We start from the raw sequence: 24593 nt of genomic DNA on the forward strand, positions 1-24593 counted from the left end.
TAAATCGATTGTGGCACCAGCTGTGTGACATGTTGCGCCGTCTTGTTGGAACCACAGCTCCTGGACATCATGGTTGTTCAATTCAGGAATGAAAAAGTTAGTAATCATGGCTCTTTACCGATCACCATTGACTGTAACGTTCTGGCCATCATCGTTTTTGGAAAAGTACGGACCAATGATTCCACCAGCTCATGAAGCGCACCAAACAGTCAGTTTTTCTCGATGTTTCGACATACACTTGAGGATTAGCTTCACCTCAAATGCGACAGTTTTGTTTGTTGACGTAGCCATTCAACCAGAAGTGCGCTTCATCGCTAAACAAAATGAAATGGACGTAGTGCGCGATACGTATTCCGCACAGAACCATTATTTTCGAAATGAAATTGCACTATTTGCAAGCGTTGTTCAGGCGTGAGACTATTCATGATAAATTGTCAAAACAAACTGATAATAAATCACTTGACAGCTGTTAAATCGGTCGCCATCTTGAAAGTATTCCCAACTTAAAGTTATATACCTCGAAAAAAAAACACCCTTCATAATATATCCGTAATCTTGGAGGTCAGCTTCTTCATTCAATTAATAATGCATAATTCAGCCCCTCTTAGACTACAGTGTGAGCATGTAATGGAATAACAACTGAAATATTACAGAATTAAATTGAAAGCGTGGGCAAAAAAGCTGATCAAATAATTTTTTCAACAAAGAACCACAAAGCCCAAATTTATTGGCACTCATTGACCTACACCCTGTATCCTAACGAAGATATCGTTCGAACAGTCGACAATATTTCATCCTCGCTGAAGAAACCTTCCACTCCATCCTCACCAACTAGATTCATCACCATTTCTTAAAAAATTCACTTTCCAAACCCATCTCATTTTTTCTCCATCGCCGATAGGTCGGGCTATGTACACGGCCGTTTGTGGAGCGGCGTAAAGAGGTGAACCAATAAAGCAATAACTTACTCGGTGTTATGTTGACGACGATCAGCTCCTATCAAGAAAGACTGGGCAGCGTCACTGATGCGGACCAGTGACCTGTTGGCCTGAATACCCGGTGCCCGTGCAAGAACACACAGTATTTCCTCGTAGCCGATATCAGCTCGAAGCCGCCTCTAGGAGTCAGTGTACTCCGCCGAAAGAAACGTGAAAGTCGTCCTCAAGTTCGGTTATTGACGACTAACAGTGCACGTGCTGCAGTAGTTTTTTTTGGATCTTCCGGTGTATGTGTTGATTCTCATAGGAGAGGCAGTTATGGTGGTTATTTCTGGAGTGCAGATTGCAAGCGAGCGAGGGTATCAATTTGTGCAAGGTTAGTGAGAAAATAAGGCGTTAGACAGGGTTTAAGAGCGGTGACCTTGGAGTAGGTTGAGGTAATATGAGCATGGTCAATGTCGAGAGGCGAAATAGAGATTGTTATCTTGGACCAGTTGATAATTGCTCTATTAGTATATGTTTTGATGATCGTTTTTCGTATGTATCATCATAAGGGCATCTAATTTTTCCGAAATAAATCGACAACAAAAGTTTCAAAGTAATATTTTAACAAAAATCATGAGTGCTGATGGCAACAAAAATCCGAGTCGAAGACTAGGATTTTTGCCCCTGCACGAATGCTTTGCGTTGAAAAAATATTACTTTGTCTTATGTTTTGAAAGCCCGAATGGTATTTGACAAGACTATTTCATGAGACCATAATCACTTGTTTTCGAAGATACTGTTATCTTTCATGACAATAGCTGTCAAGTTTTGCCGCGGGTACACTCGAAAAAACTGCTGATAGGTGCTGTCATACAGTTTTTCCATCTAGAACCCATTTTTAATTCAAAATTGAGTGTTTGTTATTGGTGGAAATTAAGGCGAAGGAAAGAGTCAATGTTAAAAGGCTGATTTCGGATTTTTAAGTTGTTGATTAGGAATGCAGCATATTGACAGTTTATTCACTGAATTGATGATGCTGTTCTCAATATATTGAGACAGAATGTGAGCAATTACATACTTGTTTGAGACGTCTCTATTTGATATTATCTTTTGATAGATTTGTAGATAGTACTTTGAGAATGAGAAATGTGAAATTGATTCAACTTAAGATTACACTTTAACAGAATTGATTTGACAATTCACATTATACAGGGAACGACCAATAATATACAGGGTGTTTCCTAAACATGCGGCAAAAATTCAGGGGGTTGTTCCTTGGACTATTCTAAGAATATTTTGTCCTTTGATGATTTTTGAAAAACCTATTTGTTTCGAAGATATAGGGGAAACAAAATTTCAGATAATAACATTTTATTATGAAAAATTACATGAAAATTCAACTCAACCCACAAAAACTGTTGAAAATGACCACCTCTAGCCAGCATACAAGCATCCAGTCTTCTCCTCATTGACTGCCGAACCCTTTCAAAAAAAAAAAAAAAAAAGAGGTTTTTCAAAAATCATCCAAGGACAAAACATGCTTAAAATAGTCCAAGGAACAACCCCCTGAATTTTTGCCGCATGTTTAGGAAACACCCTGTATATCCAAACAATTTAATCGAGTGAATGTCTAATTCCAACATCTTTTTTCTCGTGAATAAACTTTTTTTATAAGTAAACCTCAATATCCATTTCTGAAATTGAGTTATTTCTTGCATGATTCAGCTTAGGGCTGGCTTTTTAACATACGACTAAATTGTTGAATTTATGATAATTTATTCATCAAGAACCAATAATGGCATAGTAGAAAACACGCTATAATCATCACGAACATTAAAAACTACTCATCTCAGACTATGAATGTAGTCATCGTTGAGCTGCATCTCCAAACAATTATTATCTTCCATCGATAAAACGTTCTCAAATTTCCATAATTTCTCTACTCAAGCTTTTTGAATGATTCATTTACGGCATTTATCTCTTCCAGAATGTATGTAGTGCTAGGGTTTTCAATATTAAAAAAAAATGGGAGCAATGCATAAAAAGTAAGTTTAAAAAAAATTCAACGCTCTATATCTCGGAATACGAATCATTTTAGAACAAGTTATGAAGCAAACTGTAATTAGTTTTCTGTGCAAAAACACCTCCCGAAGTTTGTCGCACTTCTTTACTAACACCCTGTAGAAAGACCAATGTCTATCACTGATTGCTATGTTGAATTTTGTTTTTCAAATGAAGAGACTTTTAATCACTTAAGTCATTCTCAATAAGACGGCGCTATGTGTCCTACAGAAAACTTAACAATTTTGAAAAAAAAAAAATTCAGCCGCGTGACGACAATTGATCATCGAAATCTTGTGATTTAACACTTTCAGATTTTTTTTCTGGTGATGAGGTCTATGCCAAGACCTTAAACATAGAATTCGTGAAGTTATCGAGGACCTACTGCTGAAAATGTGCGAACTGGTCATGGAAAATTTCATGAAAAGATTATGGTGCTGCAAGCGTAGCCATGACGGTCATTTGGCTGATATCATTCTCCATCGTTAACGAACCTATTCCGATCCTAAAAGTGTTGTACAAATTTTGAAGCATAATGAAAATGGAAGAATCTAATTTCTCAACTCTCCTCTTCCAAAAACCTGGTTGTCAGGATATAATTCAATGATAGAAACTGTTTCTCAATTCATGATCTGTTATCCTCTTGTTTTAAGAAAAAGAAGCTTCTCCTTATTCTCTCACAGATAGGTCATATTACAACACTGTCAGGTGTTAACATGTGGGTTGCAAATAAATGTCCTTTACTTTGAAACAAACTTCCTTTGAAATAAGTTCTTCGTATCTTTCGCTGAAAGATATTTGGCATCGTTTTGTTGAACCACATATTGTCCTGGTCAAGTTTTATTATTTCAAGCTACATCTTGTGTAATAACTTCAGGAGTATAGCGTAAGAAACAACTCTGACCATAAAATGCATCCAAGCAGCGATATATTGAAAAGACATCACATATTTTTATTCATGTCTATATCCATCTGAATTAAGTGGGTATTGTGTTACCTTAGATATAGTTGGCCGAAATTGAAACTTTCTATAACAAAACCGTTCCATGTTTTTACCGTTGAGAATGATTCTTGCAGAAATAATCGATGATTATTGTGTATTATTTCCAGTATTGGGACTTTGGAATAGTTCGAGAATAGTATATTCTTAAAGAAGTTGCAGAATGGGCTTCTATTCTAACACGAAGGCGAAATTCGAACTCATGAGTGTTGGAATTGCCTTCTGCAACGAGTATTAGACGATATTTTCTCTATTTCAGTCAAGTTTTGTGAAATATTGTCGAAATTCAATGAAAAATTTGGATTATATATCCTAGTGACATTTGTATTGTATCATGGCAGTTGGTGTGACTGTTACGAACATTGACAGATTACGGAATTTGGATATGAATATTACGTTTCGAATTTTGAAATAATATACAATTATTCATTAAATTCGTTAGTTATGTCTGACGAAATCGATTTAACACCACTAGAATCAAGAGAAATTACGAATAAAGTTGCAAATCATTTCACTATATCCGAATTATATTATTTTGACAATTATTGAAATTTGATAGGATTGAAAGTCACTATAGACAACCACAAACCGAAAAATATAACTGAAAACGATGCTGTAATGAGTTCATTACAGCACTGTTTTTAGAACTGTAATGAACTTATTACGATACTGAAATAGAGAAGGATATGTTCGAGTTTGGAAATGAGTAAAATCAATAAATAGATTCGATGAATAAATGAGTTGGAGTTCTGACGGTAATTGCAAATTTATAATAGACGTATGTCGTTTTTCTCTGTTTTTATACATTCATCAAAGTGTTCCAACTGTTAATTTTCAATATTCTCTATTCTCAATCTAATCATCTTTATTCGACTGGATGAACTTGCTTTGATAAAGTCTAAATACTTCTATAGACGAAACGTTGGCATTGTTCAAATTAATCGCTTAATTTCATTGATCCTAGACTTATAAATCGAACTGAAAAATAACAAGAGATATAGAATGATATAATATAATTGGTGTTTCTTGTACCTCATTCATTCTGTACCCTTTTGATTCTTTGAAATCTATTGAACTTCATGCTGATAGCATCATCAAAATCATGGAAATTCAGGAAGGATATAGAACAAAAAAATAGGAAAGCCGTGGCGTGGAGTTCATTTGCCAATTGCTCAATTGAAAACTACAGAGCTCAATGTATGTACACATCTGTGGTCTTCATGAGTGCAATTGGCAAATGACGAGCGCTCTAAAACTCCTATGGACATCAGTGCTTCCCTAATTTTTTTATTCATAGATGTTTCGAGGAACTTTCATCTTAACTTCCTATTTCACTTTTTTTTTTGCTTTCTCAAATACTTTTTTGTATAGGGTGAATTAATAGGTTGTCATAGTGAAATTACCATCAAATTAGTCGATGTGGCTTCAAACTACTGTATGATGAAGATGGAAATGAGATGTTGTGGGTAACGCTGCATACAAAAAAAAACTCCTTCATTAAAATTTTCATTATGTGAAGTTGATAGTTAAATATTGCCAGTAATCGAACATACAGAAGTGAGTTCGCATTTCTGCAAGGAGCTGGAAATAGTTATTCTATAAAATACACACAAAATCTCAACCCGATCGAACAAATATGTATTCACGGAAATATTGGAAATTTCTTTTCCAATAATCCTTTTCGGATTTTTATGCTTCCAAAGATATGATCAGATCGAAGTTCTGCATGAAGTTTTGAATTTCATTTTAAATAGACACCAATAATTTTAAATCTGTCGGTTTTGTGGTCACAAAAATATTGGCTAGTTTTTTCGATAGATTTATTGGATTTTCTGAATTCTGGTTATAAGTGATCAATATACACATATCGCCGAAATTTTTGCACACCTCTCATCAATTGTAAAACCAATATTTATCATGGATGGTTTTTTGTACATTTAATCTTTATATCTATCACATGTGCTAGACATACAGAAATGTATACAATAACAATTTCCATTAATTTAACATACCAATGTTTTGGAAGTGGTTCAAAGAGATTTAGCGTGTTTAAGTGATTATTGAGTTTTTATTTGCAATTATGGCTGGAAACAGATTTTCAATGATCATTTTAGCATGAATAGTGGCTTTGCATAATGAGGGTCTGTCGAATCCTCAAATCACCGATCGACTAAGGATTCCCCGCTCTTCAGTTATCTGAATTTGGAGAGGGTCAAGACAACATGAAAGATTACCTTTTCCCAGAGAAGTCGTTTCTTACAAGGAGTTACAGTCATGTTTTGAGGAGGCATAATGCATGGTTGTCGTACGCAGCTTATTCCCATTCTAGACATTATGATAGGGGATAGATATGTTGAAACATTATTGAACCCAATATTTATCCTCTCTGACATGAAATTGAAGCCAATTTCATTTTTATGGAAGACAATGCTAGGCCCTGCACGGGAAGAGTACAAAATGCACTAGACAGATTACCGTGGCCAGCAAATTCGCCAGCCATGAATTCCATTTACCACATATGGGATTTTGTTGGATGAGCAATCTCCAACAGAGTTAATCCTCCTAGATCCCTCCAAGGAGTCACAATCGCGGTCCAAGAAGAATAGAACAATATCCCAATGGATACCATAAGCTTCCTTATTCTTTCCATGCAAATAGCACAGTTGCTATATTACTTTAGAACAGGGGAGGAAGAACTGATTATAAATGTATTTTTTATTGCACTCTAAAATGGTATTCTTCTTTATTTCAGTTTCTGGTAATCATAGTATTATGCCCTATTTTATCGTTTGGAATTTTGTTCTTGTTCAGTTAAGATAAAATTCAGCGATTGGATTGTTCACATGAATTAATCAAATGTACTTTGTAATACTCTTCTTCACTTATATTAATAGTATCTCATTTCGACAAACATAAGGAGGTCCAAAAATTTCGGAGATGTGTGTATAATTCAACAAAAAGCTTGAAATTGTCATTTAACAAAGAAATTTAAATTTTTATTTGGATCGAATATGCAGTTTTGAAAAAATTTTGAACCTCTGGACGGATCTTGCCCACTAACGAAATCAAACACAGTATTTGAGAGTTGAATCTACCCTCATTCGATAGTTATAGTATGTAGGGACGGACAGACATAATTGAATTTTCGGATGAAATCATCATCATTGATTCAAACCTAATCGTTTGTGGTCATTTCCGGCCAAAACTCAAAATTGTGGTAATTGTGAGGAAACGATAGAACGATTTTTCTCTAAATCTCTTCGAGTTATTTCTTACAAGAGCAACATATTTAGAACAAAGAGGTCACTATCTAGATACTGAGCCCACCCAATGTTGGCCTAAAATCATATGATATTTCTCTTTATCCAAAATTGAAATTTTTCTGGAATTATTCCGGTTTTTTTTTGGAAAGGAAAATCACACGCTGAGAAATGCGTGCTACTAGGTCGTGATCCCTATAAGTGTTATTTTGGGTGGTCAATTCGTTAATCAACAGCTTCAAACAAAAGGTAATTCAAATGATTTGTCCAAAATTTCAATTAGGTTACCGTGTTAATTCTGAATGGCCAATTAGAAACTGGAATGTGCTTTGTTTTGAGTTTCTCATCACTTTTTCTATTCACTCAGAGATCCTAGTATAATATATATTCATGGCGTCAAATGCTAATTGAGTAAAAGTAGGGAAGATGCATTTTGTTTTTGATGAGGAACTACACCTCCTTCTTATACAAGGATGGTAAGTTGGACAAAGTTTCTCAGCATTAAAATTCAGTGCAGTGGTATGATATAAATACGGCATGTTTCACTCATGCTCTAATTTTTCAGAAAAACTAGAATAAAAATATTTTTCACGGTGTGTTGAATGCAGACTGCCACAGCCAACTTCTAAACTGTGTGATTTGCCAGAATGCAGCGTAGAATATTCAATGAACAATATTGTTAATTCAAGTTTGTCGTGCATGTTAAAATATTTCCTGAGCTTTACTTCCCTAATTCTAGATAATTTGATCAAATCACATCTTGGACTAAATTATTTCGGAGTATTAATCTAATAAAAAGTAGTGTATGCGGAAAATAATGGTCATTAATTATATTCCTGATGGAGATAAGAATGATAACATATACAGGGTATTGCACCATTGACTACGCTCTATTTAGGTCAAGCGCTGAAATTTCCGAATTTTTTTCGACACAGTATCATTAGGCTCCATTAAAGCTATATTCTCAAATTCTTGGGGAGTACACAGGGTGTACCTGAAAGTGTGAATGGCCAAACATATATTTTTTCTTATACACAATTTCCCAGTTTCATTAAATTTTCAGATTGTAGGGAATAAGTGAACCCAAGTTTGTTCGGAGTTTTGAGATATTTCGCTTTTTCATGAATTGAAATGAATCAATTGATTTGAGTGATATTTTGAGAGTGAATTTCAGAAGAATAGAGGTGAATTTCGACTTTTTGATAATCATTGAGAACTTTGCTGAGTGCTCCAAAAAAGATTCATTGATGACTGATTTAAACCTCAATATTTGACTCATTCCAAAAAGCATACCCTTTATTTTATTCTCTAATTTGTTACAGAATTTTTCGAAAATAATGAAATTTGCGACCTTTCAAACTCTGTTGTCGTCGATGGAACAAAGTTTGATGAAGATTTATCGAGCCATTGCTTTGCTTGCACAGAATTTCTGCCAACTAAGAGACTGTTTTTTGAAAACTCGTTCTCATCTGTGAAGGCCCGTAATTTATTAAGAGGCGTGGTACAAAATATCAAACTACGCTGAGCAAGAAGTGTGGAAGAAATGTAGAGATATTCTTTACTATACTCAAATTTTAGTCATTTCCCAACTAGACCAGATATCGAAACCGTTCATAAACAGTAACAATAATGATAGATGACCGATTTTTTCACAGATAGGACTAAGCGAGAAACAATTTTCTACGCTAAGCTCATACCGTGAATATCAGGGACAAGGTGTATTGTACTTCTGGCAAATTGTACCAATAATCTACACTTTCTTCATATTGAAAATTGTTTCGGATATGTCATTTAAATGTTTGGTTAATCTTCGTTACCGTGAGGAACAAACCGAAATTATATTTTAAGGTCTTATGAAGGGTGTTTTTTTTTTAGAGCTATAGAACTTTAGATTGCAATGAAACAACGATGGATTATTCGATTGACATGAATTTCATTTATCCACAAGATAATCTTGTGGCATTACATTTTGAATATGACTTCTGGCATATGACCGCCACGGCTGTCTCGGATGTAGTCCAACCTGGACGTCCAATTTTCGATGACTTTTTCCAACATTTGTGGCCATATATCGGCAATAACACGGTGAATGTTGTCTTCCAAATGGTCAAAGGTTTGTGGCTTATCCGCATAGACCCATGACTTTACATAGCCCCACAGAAAGTAGTCTAGCGATGTTAAATCAAAAGATCTTGGAGGTCAATTCACGGGTCTAAAACGTGAAATTAGGCGGTCACCAAACGTGTCTTTCAATAAATCGATTGTGGCACGAACTGTGTGACATGTTGCACCGTCTTGTTGGAACCACAGCTCCTGGAGATCATGGTTGTTCAATTCAGGAATGAAAAAGTTAGTAATCATGGCTCTATACCGATCACCATTGACTGTAACGTTCTGGCCATCATCGTTTTTGAAGAAGTACGGACCAATGATTCCACCAGCCCATAAAGCACACTGAACAGTCAGTTTTTCTGGATGTAACGGTGTTTAGACATACACTTGAGGATTAGCTTCACTCCAAATGCGGCAGTTTTGTTTGTTGACGTAGCCATTCAACCAGAAGTGCGCTTCATCTCTAAACAAAATAAAATGGACTTAGTACGCGATACGTATTCCGCACAGAACCATTATTTTCGAAATGAAATTGCACTATTTGCAAGCGTTGTTCAGGCGTGAGTCTATTCATGATGAATTGCCAAATCAAACTGAGAATAAATCACTTGACATCTGTTAGAACTGTTAAAATGATATATAGTCTAAGATATTATATCATGGATCAGTATTTCAGATTTATTTCTGTCAGCCCTTTAAATTCATTGATCATAATTCAGAACTTTGAATGGTACAGCATAATTCATGCAAATAAGTCGAAGGTAATGAATTCCAGTGAAGTTTTCAACTTTTCAACGATTTTAAAGGCTCATTATTTGATATAGCAATCCAATATTGAATCCGTCTACCATGAAACGCTTCATTTAAACAATTCAATTGGTTAACAAACACGAAATATAAATAACTGTATATAGCCAGCCACTTTTGAATAAATTGGAATCTTTTATATCTTTGTGGTTTTCTTTCATTTGTTACATTTGGAAAGTTGACCAAATTCGAAGTGTGAAATTCAATGCTTTTGGTGGATTTATTGAATAAGTGAATAGGCACGTATTTTCTACAACAAAATGCTTTCTTCTATATAAATTTTCCTACAAGAATGTCACAACACAAAAAAGTAGCAAAATATTTTTTTTTTATCGATTAGAAAGATTATTCAGATTGAAAAATTGAAAAGAGAGCAGAGACTTAGCTAAATGAGAAATTTCCCCAATTCATTACGAAACTTGTACCTCAACGAAAAGAAAATTTAATCAATATACTCTGGTTTGAATGCTCATTAAACGAGTAGACTAGGCTGCGAAGTAATTTGTATAAATACTCATTTTATGAGTTTCAGATTAAACAGTTCTGTGGAAATATGCAGCCCACTGACTTTCTCCTCATCTCATCTAACGAGTACCTACGCCAAACCATCAATTCAGTAGTTTTTTTCATTACTTACAATTATACGAAGTAGTAATAAACATAAAGATTCGTTTTCTACCTTGGTCTCATACAATTTGTAATGCATGATGTTTATTCAGTGGATTGTTTAGCTGGAGTGCTTAGGGGGGAAAGTATATGTCTAGATGAGATGGTATGAAATCCTCCTTGTAAGAATCTGAACCCTCACAACGATTCATTTAGTGAATAAAAGGTGTATCAATAACAGCGCAAGATCTAAACAAATCTCGACAACAAATGATTTGTGTTGTGATATTTGAAAGTATACTTACTGACAAAGTAACTAAAACTCCTTAAATTCAATTTTTTTTTTGTAAAACTTAGATGGTATAGCAAGGAGTACATGATTGAATTTGGAGAAAAAAATCGTGAAGGTTTTTTCATGTAAACAATTTTCGTTACTTAAATACTGTAGTCGTTTTTTTCAAGTTTTTTTAAATTTTACAACAAACCAGCTGTTCGATAAGATCCAAAGTCGATGTTTACTTGTTGTCAAAATGCCTAGAGCACGTGTACGCGGAATTTATCGCCAGCTAAGAGGTCGAATAATTGGTCTACGGGAGGCGGGGTTGTCATTCCGAGAAATCGCCAACCGTACGAACAGAAATCCAACTACTGTTATGAGATGTTGTCAAGCGTGGTTTGATAAAGCCCAAAATCGAAGAAGACTAGGCAACGGACGTCGAAGGGGAACGAATGAAGTTCAAGATCGACGTCCAAGACTTATGGCCATTAGAGACCGATTTGCGACAACTGAATCTTTGGCCGATGAGTGGTTAGGAGAACAAGGCCATTCTGTCCGAACGGTTAACCGCCGGATAAGGTCTTTCGGACTGCAACATTATCGACCTTATCTTGTGTTACCTCTGACGGTTGAGCAACGCCGGCAACGATAACAGTGGTGCAGAGAACGTCAGCATTGGAATTTGGAATGGCATCAGGGCGTCTTTTCTGATGAATCTCGATTCTTCTTGGGTGCACATGATGGCCAAAGAAGGGTTAGACGACGTAGGGGAGAAAGACGTGAACCTCAGTTTGATATTGAACGTCATGTACACCGGACAGTAGGCGTTATGGTTGAGGTGCTTTTGCACATGCAAGTAGTTAACCGTGAGTCTTTATTCGAGGTAATATGACAATGCTGTGTTACCTTCAAGAAATAGTAGAGCCATATATTTTCCCTTACCTCAACTGGATCGAGAATCCAATATTTCAGCAAGGTAATGCCTGACCTCATGTTGCCAGAGTTAGTTTAAACTTTTTCCATGTGACCCATGTCAATCTTTTGCCATGGCCGCCCAGATCCCCCGATCTTTCTCCCACGGACTTTGGCGCCTCTGAGACATGAATTACAGGTAGCTTGGGATAGAATCCCTCGAGAAGAAATAGACCATCTCATTGTATCAATGCCGAGACGTGTTGGGAAGTGTATAAATAATAATATCATCAACGAATTTATTCAAAAAAATTGGGAACCATTCGTTTTTTTCTCTAAATTTTAATCATTCACTCCTTGCTATACTATCTATGTTTTACCAGAAAAAAATTAAAATTTTAACAGCTCCTTCTGTGTGTAGCAGTTTCTTTGTAAGTTATTATATTTCAGTGATTTCAAATTTTCTTATGTTGGGATTTGACGTGTATATGTGTATAGAATAACCATTCGAAGCTTCGTATGAAATTTCATTTGAATAGCATAACCAGAACTTTTAAAAATCCAAGACGAACATAAAAATATTTATCTGATTTTTTCATGAGAAAAATGTTTGGTGACTCAAAGAAAAAACAATTCAAAGCTACGTGCAAAATTTCAAGCTGATCACGTCATCAGAAGCAGAGAATATTGGAGAAATACTAGATAAATACTGAATATCCCTGGCTTTTTTAGAGATAAACTAACTCAAAAGGTCCCATTTATAATTCAACCTTATAAAAATTTAATGAAAACTTGAATCAGACCTAACAAAGCAACTGTATTTAGAAGGAGTCTCATTATTTTTCTTACTCGATTCAATTAGCACTTCAAATAGTCACCGCTCTGCACTTTTCTCTCTCTCTCCCATTCCTCAACATCAGAAATTGACTGATAGGATTATTAAATGAGCAGCCAACAAATTATGAAAATATAATTATCCGAATGGAAAGTTTTGAGGTCCTGACTTTCAACTTCATTTCCTCTGAAAACTTTGTTTCGTCAGTTGAAAGAACTTTTTCAATTAGCGTCTCATTTTTCTTTCCTCTTGAGTCCTAATCCAACTTAGCATTTGTTATTCTGTTGCGGAGGAAAAGAGAAAGAATTACTTGATCTGGGAAGTTTGTGTAGGAGGTCAGATCGGTTGATTTGCCATTCACAATATTGATTTTTATTTGAACCTTCCGGTTTTGTGTCGAATTTTTATGAGGAATTGCGTACTGAATATATTAGTATTGGTCCTTGGAAAGAAGAGAAGCTGCTCTACCTTCTTCTCGATCTACATAACAGGCCAATTGAGAAGTCTCCGGTCTACCATAGTAAAATACATTTTTTTAGCAAAATTCGATTGTATTATTATAGTTGCCTTCGAGGGCGATACAGCGATCTTCCATTTTCATAGTTTGATTTGTTTTTCGTTTCAAAATAGGCCTCAGTTTCGGCAATTACTTCTTCATTGGCGCTAAATTTCTTTCTAGCGAGCATTCTTTTAAGGTCTCAGAACAGAAAAAAGTCGCTGGGGCCGGATCTGGCGAATACGGTGGATGCAGGAGCAATTCAAAGCCGAATTCATGCAATTTTGCATTTCTTTCATTGATTTGTGACACGGTGAATTTTCTTAATGAAACATTAATTTTTTTCTTCAAATAGGACTGTTTTTCAACGATTTCATCCTTCAAACGATCCAATAACGCTATATAATGATCACTGTTGATGGTCTGGCCCTTTTAGAGGTAATCAATGAATATTATACCTTGCGCATCCTAGAATACTGATGTCATAACCTTGCAAGCTAATTGTTGTTTTTCCTCGTTTTGGATTCGGTTCATCGTGTGCAGTCCACTCAGCTGACTGTCGATTGCAGTCCGGAGTGAAATGATAAAGCCATATTTCAAAATTCAGGTTTATTGCACTCAAATAGGTTCAAACACTGCTCAGAATCATTACCACGTTGTTGCTTTTGACCGATTGTGAGCTCGCGCGGCACCCTTTTTGCACATAGCTTTCTCCTGTAAAAATATTCGTGAATGATATGATGTACACGTTCAGATGATATCTTTACAATGTCTGCTATCTCGATCAACTTCACTTTACGGTCATTCAAAATTATTTTGTGAACTTTTTTTATTTTTTCGTCGGTGACAACATCTTTTGGGCATCCACTGCGTTCGCCGTCTTCATGCTCATTTCGCCACGTTTAAACTTAGCATACCATTCAATGATGGTTGATTCTTCTGTTGCAGACCTCGGAAACTCTTCATAAAGCCAAGATTGTGCTTCAATTGTATTTTTCCCTTCAAAAAGCAAAATTTTATCAGCACACGAAATTTTGTTTTCTCTATTTTTTTAAATAACAAAAGTAACTACACTCACAACGCAATATCTCACAAACGAATGGTCGGACTGCTGTCAAATTTTGACACGTATCTTTTGAAGGTTGGTACTAACTAAATATCATATGGATTCAATACTAGCACCGCCATCTGTGCATCAGACCAGGGACTTCTCTGGTTAATTTCAATAAAACATCGCAAAATTTCACCTCTGGTGAATTTCAAGCCAATTTTACGTAATGAATCCTAGACACGCGTAGGTCGAACAGTTCCATATGAATATTTGTTAAGGTAGGCAATATAAGCTGAGAAATCACAGCGTAAACTCATCCTGACATGGACAAATTAAAATAATTGCACATCCAACTGTTCGACCATCAATCTTATTCTCCAGATGTGGCTCCTAGTCATAACTGGCTATTTGCAGAATTCATGAAAATTCTGAAGAAAAAGAAATCGTATCAAGAGGTGATTGCCTAGGTTGAAGGTTATTTGGAAAGCAAAGACGAATCTTTCTATACAGAAGGTATTGAAAAGTTAGAGAAGCATTGAAGGAGGCTATATTGACGAATAAAGTTGAATTAAAAAAATACCTGGATCTTATTGATTGAGTGAATCTTTATGTTCTGGTCCTATTCCTAATGAGGTGAAGTCTAAAAAATTTCGTTCATTCTCATCGTAAATTATACTGACCGCGGCCAGTGCTCAACAAAAATAATGTTGTAATACGCAGACAGTTATGTGAACGTATTTGTGGTTATCTTCACCAGGCCAGAACTATATACTTAGTTACACATATATGACTTCATAAAACAGTACCTTATGACTTTGTCGGATAGACAGGAAATCGAGAAGATAATTTAAATCAACATGCAAAGTAGCTGAGGTGAATAATTTCTGTTCGTGTTTCAAGAATGTGGAAAATGTTTTTCACGATTATCCGCATGAAGAGTTTTGGAAGGATTTGAGGAAAGTATTGGTTTGGTTAATGGGAAATATTGGATCAGTTCTGATAGAAAATCGAACGGATATAATAATATTCAGATAACAGGCCAATTGAAAAGTCCCCGGTCTCCCATAGTAAAACATATTTTTTTGGCAAAATTCGATTTTATTATTCACCATAGTTGCCTTCGAGGGCGATACAGCGATTATACCGATCTTCCAACTTTTCGATACCATTTTTGTACTACGATTTATTTTTCACTCCAAAATAGGCCTCAGTTTCGGCGATTACTTCTTGATTGGCGCTAAATTTCTTTCCAGCGAGCATTCTTTTGAGGTCTGAGAACAAAAAAAGTTGCTGGGGGCCAGATCTGGTGAATTCGGTGGATGCAGAAGCAAATCGAAGCCCAATTCATTCAATGTTGCCATTGTTCTCATTGATATGTTATACGGTGCATTGTCTTGATGAAACAGCAACTTTTTTTTCTTCAAATGGGGCCGTTTCTCTACGAATTCATCCTTTAAACGATCCAATTACGCAATATGATAATCACTGTTGATGATCTGGCCTTTCTAGAGGTAATCAATGAATATTATACCTTGCGCATCCCAGAATACTGATGGCATAACCTTGCCAGCTGACTGTCGATTGGAGTCCGGAGTGAAATGGTGGAACCATGTTTCATTCATTGTCACATATCGACGCAAAAATTCAGGTTTATTGCACTTAAACAGCTTCAAAAACTGCTCAGAATTATTAAGACGTTGTTGCTTTTGATCGATTGTGAGCTCGCACGGCACCCATTTTGCACAAAGCTTCCACATGTACAAATATTCGTGAATGATATGATCTACACGTTCGAATGATATCTTCACAATATCTGCTATCTCGATCAACTTCACTTTACGGTCATTCAAAATTATTTTGTGAACTTTTTCGATTATTTCGGCGGTGACAGCCTTTTTTGGACGTCCACTGCAATCGCCGTCTTCGGTGCTCATTTAATCACGTTTAAACTTAGCATACCAATCATGGTGGTTGATTTTCCTGGTGCAGACCCCAGAAACTCTTCATCAAGCCAAGATTTTGCTTCAACTGAATTTTTTCCCTTCAAAAATCAATATTTTATAAGCACACGAAATTTTTCCCCATCTTTTTTCAAATAACAAAAGTAGCTGCACTCAGAACGCAATATCTCACAAACTAATGGCCTGACTGCTGTCAAATTTTGACACGTATCGTTTGAAATTTGGCAATAACTAAAAATCATATGGATTTAATACTAGCACCGCCATATGTGCATCAGACCGAGGACTTTTCAATTGGCTTAATATGTTCTCGATAAATTCAGGAATACCATCTTTAATCTTAGAAATAAAAAAAAATTTAGTGGCCGAAGGTGATCCTCTCACATACTGAATAACAGTCAGAAAACTCTCCTTGCAAAATTCTGAGGTACGAGTAATGAATTTTTTCCCTTATTACATCCACGCACTGTAGAGTGTAGATGAAATACGAAAGATCCAGCGTCTATGTAAACTACGCGCTATAGATAGAATCCGCTCAAAATTGATATAATTTTATTGCTACAGAAGTCTTATTCAAATCTCATTATCTCTGTTGAATGAAGATATTTGTAAATAATGAATGGAGTATGACAAGATGAATGAAACAAATGAAGACGTCTGATGAAATTCTGTTGGAGACATCTAATTCAATTTGGGTTATTTTGTTCTTATCACTGGATTTCGACATCTATATAAAAAACTTCATATTCAGATACTTCATAATCAGATTCATGTTCATCTCGAATATTGAGGATATTTTCTCATGAAAATAATGTTTTTTGGGATATAAAAACTTCCAAGACTTCCAAGGATCCTTTTGAAATTAAAATTCTCATTTTATCGAGAGAAATTGGGTTGGGGGCATAATTGAAATTTTGAAGTCTATGTGGGTTTGAAATTATTCACGAATGATCGAGAGTTTTTATCTCGAGAAGAATTCCTTTTCTTTTTATATCAGAGTTTAGGCTTGTTCTTGTTGCTACAATTCAAGTTGATTTCATACAAATACATGTTTCCTATCCTATATGATTTTTGCAGAATAATATACAGGATTCTCTTGGATATATCAGTTAGATATACAAGCAGGTCTTTGAGTGCTACCTTTGAAAGTTTAATGGTTGTTACGTGAATTTTATATCCAGATCATATATACTAACTGACAAAGAAACTGCAACACAAAGGTGAAACATAGATAATATAGCAAGAAGTAAATGATTGAAATTTGGAAAAAACAAAGGGTTTACAATTTTTTCTTCTTGAATTTGTTAATAATGTGTTTGTCCATCACGATTATTTATACACCTCCCAACACTTCTCGGTATTGATGCAATAAGATGGTCTATTTCTTTTTGAGTGATATTATCCCAAGCTACCTGTACTTCATGACTAAGAGCTGCCAAAGTCCGTCGGGGCTGTGGTAAATTTCCATACCTTCTACCCATGATATCCCAAACATGCTCTAGTGGCGAACAATCGGGGGATCTGGGCAGCCATGGCAAAAGATTCACATGGGTCGCTTCGAAAAAGTTTACTCTAATTCTGGCAACATGAGGTCAGGCATTATCTTGCTGAAATATTGGATTCTCGAGCCGGTTAAGGTAAGGGAGAACATATGGTCCAAATCTCTTGAATGTAACGCAGCGCTGTCATGTTACCTCGAATGCAAACTAAAGGCGACCTACTTGTATGTGCAATAGCACCCAATACCCTATCGCCTACTGTTCGGTGTACATGACACTCAACATCAAACTGATGTTCACGTCTTTGTCCCCGACGACGTTTAACCCTTCTTCACCCATCATGTGCACCAAAGGAGAATAGAGATTCATCAGAAAAGACGACCTGATGCTATTCCACATTCCAATGTTGACGTTCTCTGCACCACTGTAATCGTTGCCGGCGATGCTCAACCGTCAGAGGTAACACAAGATGGGGTCGATAATGCTCCAGTCCAAAAGCCCTTATCCGCCTCTAAACCGTTCGGACAGGATGGCCTTGTTCTCCTAACCACTCATCAGCCAAAGATCGAGTTGTCGCAAATCGATCTCTAATGACCATAAGTGTTAAACGTCGATCTTGAACTTCATTTGTGCCCCTTCAACGTCCAGTTCCTACTCTTCTTCGATTTTGGGCATTATCAAATCACGCTTGACAACATCTCATATAACAATAGTTGGATTTCTGTTCGTACGGTTAGTGATTTCTCGAAATGACAACCCCGCCTCCCGTAAAACAATTATTCTACCTCTTTCAAATTTACTTAGCTGGCGATAAATTCCATGTACACGTGGTCAAGGCATTTCAACAAAAACTAAACATCGAGTTTGAAACTCCTCGAACAACTGGTTTGTTGTAAAATTCAAAAAAATTGCAAAAAACGACTACAATATTTAAGTAACAAAAATTGTTCACATGAAAAAACCTTCACGAATTTTTCTCCAAATTCAATCATTTACTACTCCTTGCTATTCTATCTATGTTTTCAAAACAAAAATTAAAATTTAAGCATCTCCTTCTGGGTGTTGCAGGTTCCTACAGTTGGTATACATGTTTCGTTTACTTCATATTTTTGGATTTTTTGTATAAATCAGATAGAGGTACAAGCAGGACTTTGAATTTCAACCTTTAATGTTCTTGAATTTATTTGTATATTTACATGAGATATATATCCAGATCATACAGATCTTTTGTAAAATTCAACACCTTTAATTTTAAATCTTTTTTTCAGCAATCTAATGGCATGTTCCTCCTAACATGGAAGATATCTTCAAACCAATTCGATGTGTGTTTCTTACGATATGCGTGATGTGCTGCTTCACGCATATAAGAACCTGCACGCCTGGAGGTGATCTCCAAGAATCCACGCTACAGAGGGACCTGAAGTCATACATCGACAAAGTATTCAGCATAGACGATTATGACATAATGCCTGGAGTAAGCATAGAAAAAGTATCGAACAACACAGAAAGACTAGACAAAAATGAAGATGTGTCATGTGAAACCAAACGAACAAGACGCTCCTTACAAGACTACCTCGAAGAGAGACTAGACCAATACACCAAGACGCACGTCCTCTCTGTGAGGATGCCCCAAACTGCACGTCTATTTTTTGCACGTAAGTTATTCAGATAATCTGGTTTGGTTGTAGACGAGTGTGGGGAGATTATACGTTTAAAGGTGACCTGGATGAGCAATCAGCTCTGACACCAATTCGTCGACGATTTTGTTGAAATTAATTCTCACTCGAGCAAGTTGTAAACACACTTTCATATCAATTAAACATTTAGATGTAGGCTTCTACATCAATTGTCTCGAGACTAATTTGATTAACCTTGAACTCTTCTCTTTCGTGAGGTTGGGGGAATTTGGTTAAATATATACAGGGTATTCTACAAGCTCTGTTACTCTTTGACGAAGGATGGCGGTGCTCATTCTGAACATTTTTTTGTATGAACATAGTTTTGATTCGTTTTGGTTTAGAAGATAAAAGAATTTAAAAAGAAACATATTTTTATGTTCGAACCGAAATTAGGATGGCAAATAAAAACACCATTTGAGGTAACTAGGGTTATTTTAATTATTCATTCAACACTTGCTGTAAGTTCTGAATAAAAATGCTTTCACAAATTTGAACTTCAGAAGAGCAGCTCGAGATAACAGAAAAAAGTAACCAAATAGATATCAACCTACTCCTTCAGTATTTAGTGCATCATTCTGAAGACTTCGTGAATTAGGCATTACTGCCCCAAAGAAAGCCATTCAGCCATATGAAGAGAAACTAATAAATGTTATAGAACCTGTCCTTAACCTTAGCAAATCTTTTATAAGATATCAGAGTGTACTAGGTACTTATATCCATTCATCACCAAATTTCGTATGGCGTGTCTTGACAAGAGAATTGTTGAATTCATTTCATGGGCAAAATGTAGAAGTTCTACATGCTGGTGATGCCCCCAAGGCTACAATTTTGTATGATCACTTCAAAATCCATATGCCATTAGACCAAAACGATTTTAGCAACGTTAAAGTATCATCGTTTGGGGTTGGATTTTCAGCAATTATTAGGTGACAGTAGATGTTATAAATGATTGTTCAAATGCAAATTGGATGGAAATTTTTCTTGAGTACAACTTTTTTTACTTCATTGTTAGATCTGGAGTTCAATATTGTTGAAAATAACGGGTGTTTTTTTTCGAGGTATATAACTTCAAGTTGGCATTTCTGTTCAAAATGGCGACCGATTTGACAGCTGTCAAGTGATTTATTCTCAGTTTGGTTTGGCAATTCATCATGAATAGACTCACGCCTGAACAACGCTTGCAAATAATGCAATTTCATTTCAAAAATGATGGTTCTGTGCGGAATACGTATCGCGCACTACGTCCATTTTATTTTGTTTAGCGATGAAGCGCAGTTCTGGTTGAATGGCTACGTCAACAAACAAAATTACCGCATTGGGAGTGGAGCTAATGCTTAAGTGTATGTCGAAACACCGTTACATCCAGAAAAACTGACTGGTGCGCTTTATGGGCTGGTGGAATCATTGGTCCGTACTTCTTCAAAAACGATGATGGCCAGAAAGTTACAGTCAATGGTGATCGGTATAGAGCCATGATTACTAACTTTTTCATTCCTGAATTGAACAACCATGATGTCTAGGAGATGTGGTTCCAACAAGATGGCGGAACATGTCACACAGCTCGTGCCACAATCGATTTATTGAAAAACACGTTTGGTGATCGCCTAATTTCACGTTTTGGACCTGTGAATTGGCCTCCAAGATCTTGTGATTTAACGCCGTTAGACTACTTTCTGTGGGGCTATGTAGAGTCATTGGTCTATGAGGATAAGCCACAAACCCTTGACCATTTGGAAGACAACATTGGCCTTGTTATTACCGATAAACGGCCACAAATGTTGGAAAAAGTCATCGAAAATTGAACGTCCAGATTGGACTACATCAGAGCCAGCCTTGGCGGTCATATGCCATAAATTATATTCGAAATGTAATGCCACAAGATTATCTTGCGGATAAATAAAATTTATGTCAATCGAATAATTCATCGTTGTTTTATTGAAATTTAAAGTTCTATAGCTCCAAAAAAAAACACCCTTTATATGGAATGAGCACAATCACATAGAGGCAGACATGTGGTTGCTTGGTCACATAAAAATTTCTCGGATAAATGGATAGGTCAAAGAGAACCAATGTAATGACCACCTCGATGGTCTGATTTCAATCATATGAAGCAGCTTGTATATCATGTTGAAATGACTATATTCCTAATATGATTCCATCTCACTATCATGTGGTAAATCAATTGATTAAAAAAGCTTGATGTTCATCGACTATTCCAACTCTTCCAATAAAAAGTTGCTCAAAGCTTTAGAAGTCCATTTTTGTGTGGAGAAAATAAATATGTTTTAGAAGAGTCTAGAGGTCATTGGAGTGTCGTGATAGCATAAAGAAACTGACCAGAGACAATTAAGTAATTTTACTATGAGTACCGAGGCATTGTGGTATTGAAGTAAATGAAAAAGCTGAAGAACTTGAGAAAAGAGCATCAAGGTTAACACCTGTTGGTCCTGAGCTTTTTTTGGGTTTGGAAAAAAGTCTGTATGGGGCACCGGTCTAACAATGTTAGTTGAACAAAAGAAAAACCCTTTGGAGGAACACTTTTGGTTTGCTCAAGCAAATAAATTTGTGATGCTTTCGCCGACCTAAGCTTAGGGTAATGGTGGGACTGCTAACAGGACGTTGTCGATATAAATATCTTTTGTACCGCATGGTTAAGTAATCATATCAGATTTGCAGGCTCTGTAGAACGAAGGTAGTAACAGGTGAATATATGGTGTGCAAATGCCTGGCCTTGACTGGCCTAAGACCCTCTCATGTAGGAAAGTCAGTCCTGGATACTCACGAGATAATAGTCAAGGCTCTTATGGATGTTAATAGTATCAACGGCCTCCTTGGGTTCGTATGAATAGGTAGGGTTAATAATAAATTATCTATGTGGTCGCAGTTCTCAGAAGGCTAACCTAGCCACAAACACCTGGGTTCATATAATAATAAGGTTTATAGGTTCGTTGCAAAAAATTCAACTTATGAAAAGGAGAAATTTCGAATTATTTCGAAAAGCCACAGGGGAAAAGACCACTGAATTTGTCACACACAAAATGATGAAATTGGAAAATTTGCTCCGATTTTCTTGCAGAAAAATACTCAAATGCGAGTTGAAAGGACTCGAAAATGGAAATTTAGGCTATGTGGTTGAGCAGTAGATTTACGCATACTCTAAACTCTAAACATTTATGCTTCAATTTATGTGTAGGTGACTGCTGAAAAAATTCCTGGTTTATGTTGGGGCTTTTCTGAATTTTTTTTCACGAGAAAAAAACAGCCGCTGGCTAATTGTGATCCAAATTAATCTTAATCCCCGCCTGGAAAAGTCCAGTATGAAGATTGATGAGACGTATTCAGATTCTAATTAGTCGCAAATATTGTGAGATGGCTTACCCTCCAAAGGGTGCGTGAATACATTTGATAAAACAAATATAACATCCGGCACTATGAATACGGAGGATGCCTCCGAAATTCCTGCCGTTGGTAATATGATTTTCATTGGTTTACGTAGGCCCCGACTTATCCGAACAAAAACAACAGGTCGTCCTGGATTCTGGAAAAATAAAAATGAAGATAATGGAAAGTTATTTCCGGCATGAAATTCTGATTCAGAGTAGAAGTACGAAATAGGATAATGCTGTTCTTGGGTTCAAATACAGGTTGTCTCTCCGAATATCACAAAAATTTTACTTTGAATACGTTCTATTAGTGATGACGTCACACACCGCCATTTTTGGTTCTCCTGTCAGTGTTCGGAATCCAAACGAATAAATTGTCATTCAAATTAGTACGGTGTCGTTGAAGGAATTGGCTTATTTTCATAAATAAGAGTATTTGAGGAACGATTTCGGTATTAATTGATAGACAGAAGGAACGAGGTTAATACCAGTAAGTTTGAATCCTGTATCATTCCCCAGATTCTGTAAAAAGCCGTGTTTATTAGTTGAACTTCAAGTTCGAACTTACTGGCATTAATCTCGTGCCTTCTGTCCATCAATTAATAGTAAAATTGTTCCTTGAATAATCTTATTTAGCAAAATAAGCCAATTTCTTCAACGACAACGTACTAATTTGAATGACAATTTGTTTGTTTGGATTCCGAATACTGACAGGAGAACTAAAATGGCGGTGTGTGACGTCATCACTAATAGAGCGTATTGGGTAGTCTTATAGATTTCAATGTACTTTATGGTCGAAAGTTTTTGGGATTTACCTATGGAACAACAAATCTTGTGCATGGATTCCAATATTCTGCTGGTGTCTGACGATTTTGAAACTGATGGAAGCGGCGAAATCACGAAATCTGAAGAAAGGAGTACCACAGGGATCTATTCCGGGAGCTTTCTTGATTATTGTAATAAACCAATTGAAAAGTCACCGGTCTATCATAATGAAACATATTTTTTTGGCAATAATTCGATTTTGTTATTCAACATATTTGCTTTCGAGGGCGATATAACCATCTTCCAACTTTTCAATACCATTTTTCTAGTACGATTTATCTTTCGCTTCAAAATAGGCCTCAGTTTCAGCGATTACTTCTTCATTGGTTCTAAATTTCTTTCCAGCGAGCATTCTTTTGAAGTTCTGAGAACAGGAAAAAGTCGCTGTGGGCCATATATGGCGAATATAGTGGATGCAAAAGCAATTCGAAGACAAACTCATGTAATTTTGCCATTGTTATCATTGATTTGTGACACGACGCATTGTCTTGATGAAACAGCACCTTTTTGTTTTCTTAAAATAGAGCTGTTTTTTAACGATATCATCATTTAAACGATCCGATAACGCTATATAATAATCGCTGTTGATGGTCTGGTCCTTTTGGAGGTAATCAATGAATTAATGAATATTATACCTTGAGCATCTCAGACTACTGATGCCAGAACCTTGCAAGCTGGATGTTGTGTTTTTCTTCGCTTTGGATTCGGTTCATCATGTGCAGTCCACTCAGACTGTCGATTGGACTCCGGAGTGAAATGATGGAGCCATGTTTCATCTATTGTTACATATCGATGCAAAAATTCAGGTTTATTGTACTCAAACAGCTTCAACCACTGCTCAGAATCATTAACACGTTGTAGCTTTTAATCGCGCGGCACCCATTTTGCACACAGCTTTCTCATGTA

At 36.1% G+C, this 24593-nt stretch overlaps 1 protein-coding gene across 2 annotated transcripts in view; it reads left to right on the forward strand.

Annotated features, from left to right (window-relative positions):
- The first annotated feature begins 965 nt into the window (after positions 1-965).
- LOC123680343 overlaps positions 966-24593 on the forward strand; it is a 35932-nt gene continuing 12304 nt past the window's right edge. Inside the window, exons 1-2 of one of the 2 annotated variants that reach the window (XM_045618188.1) lie at positions 966-1314; positions 19069-19455. In XM_045618188.1, the coding sequence (XP_045474144.1) occupies positions 19095-19455 (361 nt within the window). In that variant the 5' untranslated portion in view covers positions 966-1314; positions 19069-19094. The remainder of the gene's footprint in view (positions 1315-19068; positions 19456-24593) is intronic. The other variant, XM_045618189.1, reaches the window with a different exon arrangement.

The sequence above is a fragment of the Harmonia axyridis genome, chromosome 5 (assembly GCF_914767665.1).
Source record: "Harmonia axyridis chromosome 5, icHarAxyr1.1, whole genome shotgun sequence".
Taxonomy (NCBI): Eukaryota; Metazoa; Arthropoda; class Insecta; order Coleoptera; family Coccinellidae; genus Harmonia; species Harmonia axyridis.